General features: G+C 39.5%; 1 protein-coding gene across 1 annotated transcript in view; it reads left to right on the plus strand.

Moving 5' to 3' along the window:
* The window catches only part of cacna1c (calcium voltage-gated channel subunit alpha1 C), a 215457-nt gene that overhangs the window by 53286 nt on the left and 148068 nt on the right, over positions 1-14103 (plus strand). Inside the window, exon 2 of the mRNA XM_088348735.1 lies at positions 5944-6364. Coding sequence (XP_088204861.1) covers positions 5944-6364 — 421 coding nt within the window. The remainder of the gene's footprint in view (positions 1-5943; positions 6365-14103) is intronic.

The following is a 14103-nucleotide window of genomic DNA, read 5'->3' on the forward strand; positions in this document are numbered from 1 at the left end:
TTGAAGTGCAGTACAACTGGAAGTAACAATGGCGGCTTATTATTTTTATTTTTTTTGCCTGGGGATTTCTGGCCACTAAAGATAAGGTTTCTAGGTGAAGGATCCAGGCAAAGAAAAAAACAGTATGCAGATTGTAAGAAAAATATAAACAAAATCATGAAAAATAGGAGTGTAAAAAGGATGGTTAGCATTTGCTAGCACGTCTATGAGCTGAGATCATACTTATAGCGTCATTGCTCCTTTTTTTTTAAAGTGAGTGTGCTCTCTTCATGATACTCCAGCCATTCCCGTGCGTTTTGGACTCCTAGCTGATTCAAGCAGACAGAAAACCCACATAGGTTTTTAGTACATCTAGCAGTGTGATACATGACTTCATCCTCATCATCTCATCATTCTGAAACCTAGAGCACAAAATAATTAGGGGGAAGGGGGAGTGTCTGCTGTGGTGGGTCTGACAAGCACGTGGTCTTCCCCTGATTTGGCAGCTCCTTTTTTGGATCATTTTCTGTTGCACACTAGACAATGCTTCATGGCACATTGGTTGAGATATAGTGATGAATAACAGACTAAAAAGTGGAGGCCACTGTTATTTCCAAAAATGGGATGCAAACCATATGTCGTTTTACGGAGGCCAGTGCCGATCTTACGGAGAAAACGAAAAGAAGAATAAGAATGCATATAGCATAGGCAGATTGTTAGCCACAAACACCAGGATCTATCATCTAAATAAAAGTAAGGGGGTTTATTCTGCTGAATCATGGTAGGTGCTGTTGTGGTGGTAGGGCTGAACATGCAAAAAACCCACATCTTAATCTAAAAAGAGTGTATTGGGCAGCAAAAGAAAAGGCGACGGAGGTCAGAACCAGAGGAGCGAGCGGGCGCGCGGAGAAGGCGAAGATGGAGTGGGGCAGGTGGAGGGGAAGGTGCCTCGGGGGGTATCGGGGTCCGACCAACCCAAGCCGCAGCCGTCGACCAAGGAGCGGGAGTCCCCCGGCAGCGGCGCTTGACTAGTGTACACAGCGCTCACTGGAGACGGGTTGCCAAATTGAATAACCTAATTCAACATATATTGAGTATAATTTATTCTATATAGTTTGTTTGTTCAGTGTGGACATATTGCATATTTGAATCCAAGAATCTTGTTCCAGCTATATAGCTATGTCAGTTTTCCATTTATGAATGGTTCAAAGCCTTGTTTATTTGTTCAAAAGGAGTCACAAAATCATTTTTGAATTTTTAAATACTATACAAAAAAATCTGTTTTTTAATTTGTTTTTCCATTAAATTTGTATATGATAAAATCCTTTGTTAGAAAAGAAATGGTGAGAGTATGTAATTCCTTTCTGCTCCCGCATGCTAAAAAGTTAGGATGTTTGTCCATTCAAAAGTCAGGATTGTGCCAAAGGGGTGAGAGTTCGCCCGCTTATAGTTTGGCGTCTAGTGCTTCCCAACAGGCCGCCAGGGTATCGGAGATCATTGGATTTTTGGGGGGTTAGTCTGAGAGTTTAATGTTTTAACAATCAAATTGCTCTAGTTCTAACCATCAGGATGTGACACTGTTAGGATGTGCCCATAAAATAATATATTTTAGTTGCTGAACTATTTAAAAATTCTTAAAATTAGTTGCATCAAGACCTCCTTGAGATTTCTTACCAGAAATTGTATGGGGGAATGCTTGTTCCCTTTTTTTTCCAATGAAAATTTATAGGAGCAGAATCTTCTGTTTTGAACCAGTGGAATGTTGGTTTGAATGGAATTATTGAAAATGAATCTTTCATTTTAACGGTTGCTATTTGTCGGGGATGTGATATAGGGAAATTACCCCAACGTTGAAGGTCGTTACAAACACTATCCAGGAATTTAACAGTTTTTGTTTTTAAATATTTTATACTTTCTCTGTTCTTTTTTTTTAATAATCTTCCTTACCTCATACTAGTTGCAGGCATACATTCTTTATCCCCTGAAAAATAATTGTTAATTAGATTTAATGAGTCATTTCCATCAGTTGTTCAACTTCCTTATTTTGGCAACCCGGAAACGGTTTACTCAATAGGCTAATGCAGTATTCAAGCTTTAGCATTGTATAGGGAGCCTTATCGTGAGATTTTTTTGGTCCAAATATAAATCTATCTAATCTATGTAATCTAAATCCAACCTAATGTAAACTAATCCTAATTTTTGTGAGTGTGTTTGTACAAGATCTATAGTCTCTGAAATGGTGAACTGATTTTCGTGAAAATTTTACACAGTTATACTAGGGGCCTCTGCGAGTGTCTTCAGCTAGGTTTTGTGGCAAGGCACCCCAATGAAAACCAACAAAATCAATAAACCTCTGATTTCATGTGTCTGCTTTTGTGGGATCTCTAACGCTTTGTGGCCGCCAAATAGGGTACTGCGGCTCCCGACCATCAACCACTCCAGGTAGCCGGATCCGATCTTTAGTCGACCTGACAACAGCAAGCCATTTTCTTATATCTCTATACTTTTAAAGCGATTTTCTGCATGGCCTGTGTAAAAATTTGATCAGACGCCGGCAGAGGTTAATAAGCATAGATCGGGAAACTGTCAATTTATTTTGCATTAACACGAGATGGAAGGTAACTTGGATACAAAACAGTTTCGGCTGTAAAAGTAGCGTTCGCAGTGACAGGGATAATGACAGTGTGTTACAAGAAGCACAGAGGAAATGACTATCACACTTGGCTTGCCAAAAGGCTGGATGAACTCCATTATACCTCCTTCAGCTTATTATTGCCGTTATTCTATTTATTTGCTCTTTTAACAGACTGCTTTCTTGGGGATGTTGGCTGTCAACAGCCAGACAGGAATAGACAAATGGTGAGGGAAAGAAAAGTAGAAGCCTTGGCAGATATTCATTATGGTTTAAACAGAGACTGATAGAATAAAATAAAAAATTTTGTTTTTTGTTAATTATTTTCTGAGCAGATGTCATCAATAAAAGGACTATAAATGACAGGATGGATTGCCTATGTACGTAATAATTTGCATTGCATGATTTATTTTCATTTTTGACAAATGTTGCTGCTAAGTACATGGCACCATTTTGATTTTACTATTTTCTGTGCAGTCTGAAATTGCAACCTTGTAAATATATACCTAGTCATCATAACATCTGATATTGTCATAAACTATGTTAGTTCAATGTTATCCAAGACAATTTTAATTCAAAAATAACATTAGCGTAGTCTGCTCAAATGAAACCCTCCTGAGAAGGGCAAATAGAGGCATATGGACGATTATCAGACTTGGCCGTTTAAAAAACAAAATCCAATTTCATTGTGTGAATTCTAATTATAGAGAATGCAGCGTGCATGATACAGTTTTTGGATCAATATTGAATATACACCAGGCTACTGCATATGTCTCAGTGTTATTTTTAATCAAACCTCAATCTGATATACTCTATTTCGTCTTTCAAATAGGTATCCTGACAGAATTAAGGACATTCCTTCTTGGCACTTCTCTAAAAAGCCTTTGTACAATTTAATGTGTGTCATATGAAGTGATAGTATTCATCAGCAGGCTTCTGTTTCATGCCGATCAAATGTTCATTGAAAATTGTAAAAATGACTTAGTAGTCTAGTGAATCTAAAAAAACCTTCTGAAAACTAAACACAAATATTTCAATATGATCACATTAATAAAATCAACAGTTTTGTATAGCAAACATTGACATATTTGGATATTACATTAAAAACAAACTTCTGTGCAACCTAAATATCGGGTAAATGTTTGTGATGATAATAGTGTTACATGTATTCACTTTAGGAAGCAATCACCGTGTTATTGTGGGAAATGTGGTAAATTTGCGTTGTAGAATATCTGCAGGCTGCCGGCTTTTTGCAGTCTGCATGCCGGTTCTAAAAATTAGTTAAGATCATCTCAGGGGCCGTATTAAACTTTGTCGTTGTTCGGGTGTGGCCCATGGGCCTTGACCTATTTGGTGTAGAGAAAGGTAAAACCTCACCTACATGTGACAGGTTGCGGAAATAACATGAGCGGTGGATGTGATACCTGATCACGTAAACAAACGTGTTGCAGTGAAAAAGGAAAAAAGCACAACACAGGAAGACGACAGCTTGACCATCGCGGTTGGTGATCGCTTTGTGGGAGAAAAGTTCAGCGATTGCTATTTATCTGGCAGGTTTGTTTCTTTATTGAGACAGGAAACAAGTAATTATAGCAAAATAGGGACCACCAACACGTAGCATCAACGTACTTCCAAAGAGGGAAGCAGCCTATCGCAGTTGCACACACAGAAGGTTACGCACAACCAAATCAGAAAGGCTTCCTCAACATGGCCTGTTATGGCATTTACTGGTGGCTGCCTGCTGCAAAACGCAATGCACGCTACGTTGACATCAATGACAATAAAGACAATCGAATTCAAAACCGCAAAGCAGTGAACCAGCAATGATCGAAGCGCAAAGGAGCAAGGTGTATAAAAATGATGATGCATGGAGGGGAAACAAAAGTCTCCTGTAAGCCAAGATGAGGAAATATGACGAAGCATGACAATGGACCAGGAAAATATTTTTTTTAATGTGCCAAACTAATGCGTATATCAGGCATGGACAGAGGTGACATGTCATCACTGACATTGAGCAATCATTGTTTTGTTCCCGCCAATATCATGTGATCACTTCAAACAAATCTTTGATCAAATAAAACAGCGCAGAAAGGGTCAAAACATGTTTTCTTTGCTAAAGGTTTTCTTAATCACTGGTGTAATTGATGATAAATTGGACATTGAAGGACAGGAAATAAATACGTTGAAAGTTTTATGTTTGTGTTGCGTTCATAGTTTACATTGTCAATGAGTGATTTTAATTATGGCTGCACCTATTCAATTTTTGACACTCACAATGCTTTTTGTGGGCTGAGACAAAGTCAAACAAATCGTTATACCTATTATTGATAAAAAATAAGGAGTGCGTGTCATACACAAATAAATGCAGTATTTCCGCCACACAGTTCCCACCTTTTTAAGCCCTGACCCATTTTCATGCCTGCTCAGACCCGTTGGTGGTCACTGACGGAAAAAGATGCCATCAAGTTGAGGAAGGAGTCTTATCAGGCTTTCCTGGTTTGAGGGACTCTGGAAGCGGCGGGCAGGGATCAGTCTGCCAAGCAGAATGTGACTTTGGTAGTCCCTGAGGCAAAAACCAGGGCATCGTAGGAGTTTGGTGAGGTCATTGAAGGTGACCTCTAAACAGCTTTGAGGAAATTCTGGTTGACCATCTGCCTTCTTAGGCGGTAAAGCCATGTGCCATCAACACTGTGTATAGTGGAGATGGGCCACCTGATCGAGGACGTTGAGAAACAGTAGGCAGAATACTTTGGGGACCGCCTAAATTCAATGAACATGTCTGGGGACTCTGAGGCTGGCTCCAATATCTCCTGGGGTTGAAGTCACTGTGGTGGAAAGGCCCAAGCGGTGGATGAGATCTGTTCGGTGTTCCTTAAGGCTCTTGATGTTGTGGATTTGTCATGGGGGCCACTTCTCTGCTGTATATCGTGTAAATCAGGACAGTACCTCTGCATTTGCAGACAGCAGTTGTAGTCCAAAAGGGGAACCAAAGGGTGTGTTCCAACTATAGGGGAGTCACACTTCTCAGCCTCCCTGGTAAGGTCTATTTAGGGGTATTGGATTAAAGGTTCCATCAGGAAGTAGAAACTAGCATTTAGAGAGAGCAGTGTGTTTTTCATCCAGGTCGTGGAGCAGGCTGTATGGGAGTTTGAAGAAGGCCTTTTACCGTATTCCTCGGGGAGCTCTGTAGGTGTGCTTCGGGACTTTAGAGTAGTGGATGGTCTTATCCGGGCTGTTCAGGGGGGATTATGTGAAAGTATATTAGTAAAAATGGGGACTTGAAGATATATATCTTAATGTTGTCATATTCTGTGCTCTTTTTTGCTTTCCAGGCTCCGACTATGCTCACACCCTTCCTCGGCCCACCTCACCCGAGCTGACAAGCGACCACCCGGGCGCAAGTGAGCACGATGGAAGCAGGGGCGGGGTCAACCAAGGTGTGGTGGGTTTGGTGGGTCTTGCCCCGGAGCATATATCCACGCCGGGTGCCGCCCTGAGCTGGCAGGCAGCCATTGACGCCGCCCGCCAGGCCAAAATGATGGGGAACACAATCCCAGCCGGCACAGCAGGGCTTGCCGCAGGGGGGAGTGGGCCAATCTCCACAGCCAGCTCCACACAGCGCAAGCGGCAGCACTACAGCTCGAAGCCCAAAAAGCAGACGACCACCATGGCCACGAGGCCTCCGCGTGCGCTACTTTGTCTCACCCTCAAGAACCCCATACGCCGGGCATGCATCAGCATCGTCGAGTGGAAGTATCCTTTCCTTACATAACTTGAATTGTCACCATGTTTAGAAAACTAATTTATTTTCTTGCTTCAAATCAAACAAGCAGGCACCCATTCTTGTAAAAATCTGGCCATAAAAAATATTTTGAAAAAATTGGGGGTTTACATTTGCATTGCCATATTAAATCTTACTTATGCGACACCCCATTTTACCGGCCTGACGACGTTTTACACAATGTACTGAGCTGCAGGTGGAGGATTATTAATATTTCATCAGGCAGTTCAACTAAGTAATTGAATATGTGTCAACATTTAAAACCAGAAGTTAGCTAATTGCTAATCATAGTTGTAAATCATTGTATTTTAAACAATATAATTTTTAGTAACTTAACATTCCTCTCAACTTCCCCCCCCAAAAAATATAGTTGTTTAACCACCTGATTAATTCTAAATAATTCATATTATTGAGCAGGCATAAAACAATTTCTCTCCCCCTAAGTGTTTACCTAATCAGTTGACTCATCCTTGTAATACCAATAGTAACATTACGTTTTCTTGAATCCCATGTTTGTCAACTGGTCTTCCAATCACCTTGTTCACCAAATGAGCTTTCCGTAGTATGAGAGATTTTGCCCCTGAATGATTTTTTTTTAAATTGTATTTATTTTCCAACTTTTATTCAAGTTTTTCATGCACCTCCATTCTCAAGAAAGAATTAAATGCAAAAGATACAAAAAGTTCTAAGAATGTCGGCTAAATTTTAATCAAAAAATTTAAATTAATAACCGTAATTTCCTTTAAGAGAATAATAACTTATTGTTACTTATAGTACATAGGACAAAATGTTTGAAGGCTGGCCATTTCTAAATAAATGCTATGGTAATATAACAGGTGAAGCTGGGATCTTCTAAATGTAGCTGTAGTTATCTTTTTTTTGTTTTTCAAAGATCCATGACATCCATTACATTAAGTTATGGATTCATTTAATTTGCTTATGAGCAACCGGCTCGTTTCCATTCTTACTATTGCTGACATTTCTGACACCTGAGTCGGTGACACTAGCTTTTAATTTTAGTTGCAACAATATATATATATATATATATATATATATATATATATTTTTTTTTTTATTGCAGTGCCAAAATATAATTTATTGCTTCATTATAGTACATCAAGTTCAGGGTGTCTCCTGCCCACTGCCCGAAGATAGCTGGGATGGGCTCCAGCGTTCCCGTGACCCTAGTGAGGATACGCGGTGCAGATAGTGAATGGATGGATGGATGGTCCATAGTAGTCAAGTCACGTCATTTTTATTTGTATAGCCCTTAATCACAAAGAGTCTCAAAGGGCTATACAAATAAAAATGACTTGACTTGTAGTAAAATATTGACTTCAATTATTCAAAGAATAATCTATAAACTGCACATATCTCTTCTATTTTGAGATTAATAAATTATTCAACATTAAAATTCACCCTTAAAATATGACATTTAATTAATCATTCAATCGGGAAAAATGAAAAACAAGGTATTTTTATATAAAATACTTCTCTGTATTATTCCCATCTTTGGGTAATTAGTTTTTTTTCCAGATTCATGCCAAAGTGTGGACTCCTTGTAGTTTTTCACCCATCAAAATGTTTTGTTACTTATTGCATAACTTCACAAATTAAACAACATATTTAGAATTATCTCCTCAATATAATGTGCATCTGAATCAGTTCATTAATCGTGAGGCGTTCCCGTCAGGCCATACACACAAAAATGAATTATCTTATTTATTTATTGCAAAAGAGGAGGAAGATTGAGTCCCAAATGTGTCTCCTTGTCCTCGCTGTTGTCAGCTGGCAAGTTTGATCCATTTGTGTGCCCTCTGCCTTAAAATACATGTGAGTCTGCTCTTGCTCCTCTCAACTTCCTTTTCCCTCTTCTCCTTTCTGTTTACTCAAATGTGGGATTAAAAAAGATGCTTTTTTTCTCCATCACATATCCGTCCTCTCTCCACCTTCCGCCACAATCACCACCCCTCTTAAGTTCCCTCCTCATTCTTTTTTAAAGCTCTTTTTATCAAATAATGGTTGTATGTTGTGAGTTGAAAGGCAATGTTAAACTTAAGGATTGACAAAAGAATTGGGCATGATGAAGTTTAATCCATGCATCGCTCCAAGGTCTGTTAAAATAAGCAGATTTAGATAATTGACCCTTTTTATGTATTCATTTTTTTAAATATCCAAACAATTATAGTAAATTGTGGAAAACAGCAGGTGCTGAAGAGCTTGAAGATGACTGCCCAAAAGTCATGACACTAATCATGCAAAAAAACTCTGAAGAAATAACAAGCAATCAATCTCCAAATTACACCCTTTCTGGAGGTCTAATTTGAAATAGACGACTTTCATGACTTGTGAGTGTGATCTTTTTTAGGGACTTAAAACCACAGTCCAGAACAGTCACGGCAAAGTCAATAAACACAAGTAACCATTCAGCCCAGATGCACTTACGGCTGGCAAAAGGGCCAGTCAACAGCGAGATTGAAAGAGCTTGGAAGTACAGGGCAACAACGCCGTCAGAGGGAGTCAATATGTAGGGCTGCAATCATCCATGCCTGGTGTGCGGCTATGAAACACAGTAGTGGTCAGTTCATCCACTCCCCCAGGTTAGTGCCCTCTGGAGGGAGATGGCTTTGCCCGATCCTAACATTGACAGTGGCGCCATTTGTAGGGCTAACACCAAATTACTGACGTTGTATTTTTGATCGGCCGGAGACAGACCTCAACAAACAAAAAGCATAGCGGTGGAGTTTGCGGTCTTTGAGGCTATGCTGAGACAGAAATGTACCCAACCCCATATCAGAGGCATCTAATTCAACCACAAACCTTTGGGCAGTATCATGGTGACAGAGCACAGTTTTGGTGGTGAACGTTTCTTTCACGCTTCTGGAGGTGGCCTCTGCTTCTCTGGTCCATGCAAAGAAGCAGAGAGAAGAGGGGACCTTAGTCAGCGGCTCAGCAACCTTGCTGTAGTGCCTGATGAACCATCAGTAAAAGTCATTAAACCCTTTGAAATGCTGAATCTGTCCCCTCGAGATGGGTGTTAACTACAGCCTGGATCTTGGAAGGATCGGTTCCTGCCCAACCTGCCCGACATAGGGACAAAGTAGTTATTCATGACTGTGATACTGTTGAGCCTGTGATAGATACAACGAACAACTCAAGCCTGAGAGGACGACAGCGTGATCAATCTAGGAGCAAATAACTTGCTGATGTACCTTTCAATTGCCTCATGTTCAGGTCTGGAGAGCTGTAAATGATGCATCTGGCAGCATTCACAGGAAGAGACAGGACCGGGTGCCGAGAGCAGTGTTTCTTAACTGTTAGGTCATGGGCCTTTGCCTTGGTAAAATAAGTTGAATAAAAATCAAACAACAAGCCACAGCTCGCATTAAGGCGCGTGGTCATTTGGCTTTACAATAGATGATTCTATTGACATAACATACAAAAGCAGTTTTACTTGCTTATGTGAATCATGTGTGTGATATGGACTTGCACAAACAATTTGGCTGCCTAACTACTACTACGACTGCAGAGTACATGTTTACCTCAGTGGATTTTATTTGAGTCCAGTCAGGTTCAGCTGTGTTTGTGTGTTTGTATCACAACTGACAGTGCTGCATCCATGAAAGGAAAAACATCAGAGGTAGTGAGGAGAATACTCAAGAAAGCTCTTAATCTCCATGGAATCATTGTTTTTTGCATCGGGGGACCGATGCTGCAAAGCGTATGGAGCCCTTTTTCCATGGACATTAAAATTTGTCAACCAAGTGATAAACAGAAGTAAAGTTTCAAAATCCTTGCTAAAATCTTGGTAGTGGGCATGTACATTCCTATCATGCCAAGGTCTGCTGGCTTTAGAGGGAAAAACTACTCTACCCTTCCCAATGAACTACAAGCTGAAATTGCAGCCTTTCTAACCCAAAACAAGCCGACCTGTTAATTATCAGTGTGTATCTCACACAGGTTGAATATCTTGCTGATTTTGTCTAACAACTTAAATGCATAAAATGTGTCTGTGCAGGGGATATTTTTACAACATGAAAAATTCAGAGCTTTCAAAGAAAAGATCTCCTTATGGCAAGTCAAGTTTCTAATAACCATCTTGACATGTTCCCAAATGACTGTCACAAGGAAGAGCGACACATCAAATGATCATGACACATCTGAATAAACTTCTGAAGCGGATAATGGCTACTTTCCCAAGAAACAAAGCGATAATGACTAGATATGCAACGCCTTTGAAATTAAAATGGAAACCGTCACGTTGCCAAACAACAAAAACACATGTCAGTGGAGCTGTCATGTGAATGAAAAAATAATTCATGCAAAAACTTTCACTGATTGCTAAATTTATTTCAATTGAGATGAATACTCTCCCTAAATTCCTCTACCTTTAAGTGTCTCCTAATTTTTCTTACTCAAACCTTCTTTGGGGAGTTATATGGAATGATAATGCCTTTTATATGGGACAAGAAGACAGCAAGAATACGAAAAAAAAACTTCTGCAGAGAACTAAAACTACATTCAGTATTGGTTGCAATGCGCGTAAGTGACCTCACCTCCAATGTGGCTGGGGATGGATGAAATTATGGCCAAGCAGAGCCAGCGTAACTTCTCTACTACACTTCCCCATTTCAAATTCTCATGTGTCTTGTACACAAAACACTTGTGTTAAAATGTCACATAACAATTGGAATTAATTTTGACGTCCCTTAGGCCATTTGGCAATCCCATTCTCCACACCAATAGCATCAAAGCCTAGTTTGCAACTATCCATAGGTGATAATACCTTCTCTCTCTGGTCTAATCGTGGCATTAGCAGACTAAAGGATTTTTATATTGATAACGTCTTTGCGACTTTTGAGCAACTTGTAGCCAAATTTATCATGCCTCATAATTACTTTTTTAGATTCCTTCAGGTCTGCAGTAATATGAGCACCCGTTTCCCCACTCTTCCAGAAGAGACTGCATTGGACAAGTTTCTTGAACTTCTCCCTTCACTTGTAGGCAGCCGATCAGTTATTTATTGCCAGTCTATGTCTAGGAACTCATTGACCAAGACTGAAACAATATGGTAGCAGGAAACTGTCCAAGAAATACCAGGTCTACTCTGGGATGCCGCACTTAAGAAAGCACATACAGCTTCAATATGCGCTAGAGCATTTTACTAAGGTAAAAGGACTGATACTTCAGAATAATATGACTCAAGTAGAAGTAAGAAGTAGTCTTTCAAATAATTACTTGAGTAAAAGTAAATCGTACTTGATGAAAAAACTATTCAAGTACTGAGTAACTGTAGCAACGTCTTATCTATCGATTAATAAAAAAAGAAAGACAAGAACCAGTCAATCAGATAATCAAATCATCAAATCAAGTCCTTCCAATCAACAATACATTACACTTAATTTAAAAAAGATTAAAATAATAAATGTAAATTAAAGTACTTAAAAAACAATAAAATACTAACAGTATATATCGAAATAGGAAACCAAGTGGCACATTTAAAGCCCCAGTACTTTTTTAACAGGCTCTGCAGGCAGAAAAACAAGCTAACTCATGAACACGAATGAATTGTGTGTTTCTGTGTACGTGTGTTTCAGTCTGCACGAAAAAAGAAGAAAAAAGCTGGTGAGAAAAAGAGATAACGAAAAAAAAACATGTTGAATCAGTATATATTAATAATTAGTTATGCACATAATGAATTCATAATTTTAAAAAATATATACTAAAATAATAGTAGCATTCATTTTTCACTCTTCCACATGATTTCGCTGTGTAACTCATTCAAACTTTGAACTTTTTATATTAAGAACCTCTAATGTGGACTTCAAGCAACTAAAAATCTTTTAAAAACACATAACAGAATGTTAATTAAATATATTAATTATTCAGAGTGACAACAAACAAGAATAAACTTTGCACCTGCTATGTAAATACACGAAAAACACATGGAAAACACAGGAAGCATAATTTTTACAGATGTATAATGAAATTAAATACAACATTTTTTTAATCTTTTTTATACTCAGTCAACAACACAGAATCCCGGTAAAAAAATATGTTGGCTAATTGACCTTGTTCGTTCGTAAACGACAAATCGCCAATTAAGACAGGAGGGATGTTCCGCCACAGAGACAGACAGGCTTGAACGTATGTAGTTAAGTAACGGCTTCAATGTCGGCTAACGTCCACTACGAGTACAGTTTCTTCCTTATAAGTCTACTCAATTAAAATTAAAAAGTATATTGATTAAAAAATACTCATAGAAGTACAAAATGATCAAAACCTACTCAAGTAAATGTAACAGACTGTCATGATTGCTCATTACACTCACCTGTGCCCGCTCATTTGGCGCCAGCTGCTGCTGGTTACCTGGTTAGTTCCCCCTCAGTGCTCTCACCTGCCCTTTGTCAGTCAGTCTCCTCTGTTTACACAAGGCAAGCATTTTGACTCTGACTCCCCTCGGTCCCGTTTTGCCACCCGCATTCCACTCATCTGTTCCTGGTTTCCCAGTTTGTCTCCGGTTACGAAGCGTCTTTTGACCCCGATCATGTTCTGATCTCACGTCCTGGCTAACGACCCGTTTTTTAACCCCGACCACGTTCTGATCTTCCGTCCCGGCTAACGACCCGTTTTTCCCATTTGACCACGCTACGATATCCCGCTCCAGAAGATTTACTTCCGCATTCCGTACACGATCCGATCCAGTGAGCGGCTTGCTTCTCTCGTCCAGCGAGCACCAGAGCGCTGGCGCTGGTTTTTCCTCTATACCTCAATAAACTTATGAGTAACATTACGCATTTGGGTCCTCCTCCTGTTCTGGTCTTGACACGGACTAAATGTCATTCGTTACTACCCACCTCTGCGAGCGACACGGCCTCACTCAGAGCAAAATTATTCACAGGGCTCATTGGGCCAAACAAACAGTGTCCCAAAAACACGTGGCTCTAGAGCCGCATGCGGCTCTTGGCCAATAAGAATGCGGCTCTTTGCCTCATCATATTTTCTATATACTGTGGCTCTTTGCCTTGTTTCACGTTTAGTTTTTTAGTGTGTGTATTGAGGGTGGACACTTTCCTTGAAATCAACACAAGAACAATACTTCTTGTATTGTAAGGAGAGGAGTGTGTTATGGGAAATAATATATTTTTAATTGTGTGTGTTTGTGTGTGTCTGTCTGTCATGGCAGGTCAGTGCGTGGTGTGGCTCTTTGACTTTCACAGTAAAAAATTTCGTCTCATTGTGTCAAACTTTTTTGCCACCCCTGGTCTATATATTTATTTTTCTTACAACAATGTTCAGGTGTCTCATGTGGTGGGAACAACCCATTGCAGCAGGTTGATTTACTTCTTTTGCTCATCTTGAGTATGCAGTGGTACTTTTTTTGGTTTGTTTTGGTTCTGCTCTCTTAGTTCTTTTTCATTATTTGCTCTTGATGTGAGTATAATGGATTGATTTGTTTTTATGTTGTACTGACACATTGGATGTTGTAACATCATTTTTTGAACTGAACGAGTGTTATGTTTGTATCCCTGGTGAGCAAAATTCCACAAAAATCATAGTCAGAAAAATTGAGCCAGCGAGGCTGGTGTATTGTACGCCGGCTTGCGGAGTAAGGCAATACATGTGACGGGGTGACGTAATCAGGATACAAAAAGATATCAGTGTATTCCGTTACAATTACATAAAAAAGACCAAATCAAATTTTAGGTAT

This window comes from Urocampus carinirostris, chromosome 11 (assembly GCF_059441175.1).
Source record: "Urocampus carinirostris isolate Australia breed hairy pipefish chromosome 11, RoL_Ucar_1.0, whole genome shotgun sequence".
Classification (NCBI taxonomy): Eukaryota; Metazoa; Chordata; class Actinopteri; order Syngnathiformes; family Syngnathidae; genus Urocampus; species Urocampus carinirostris.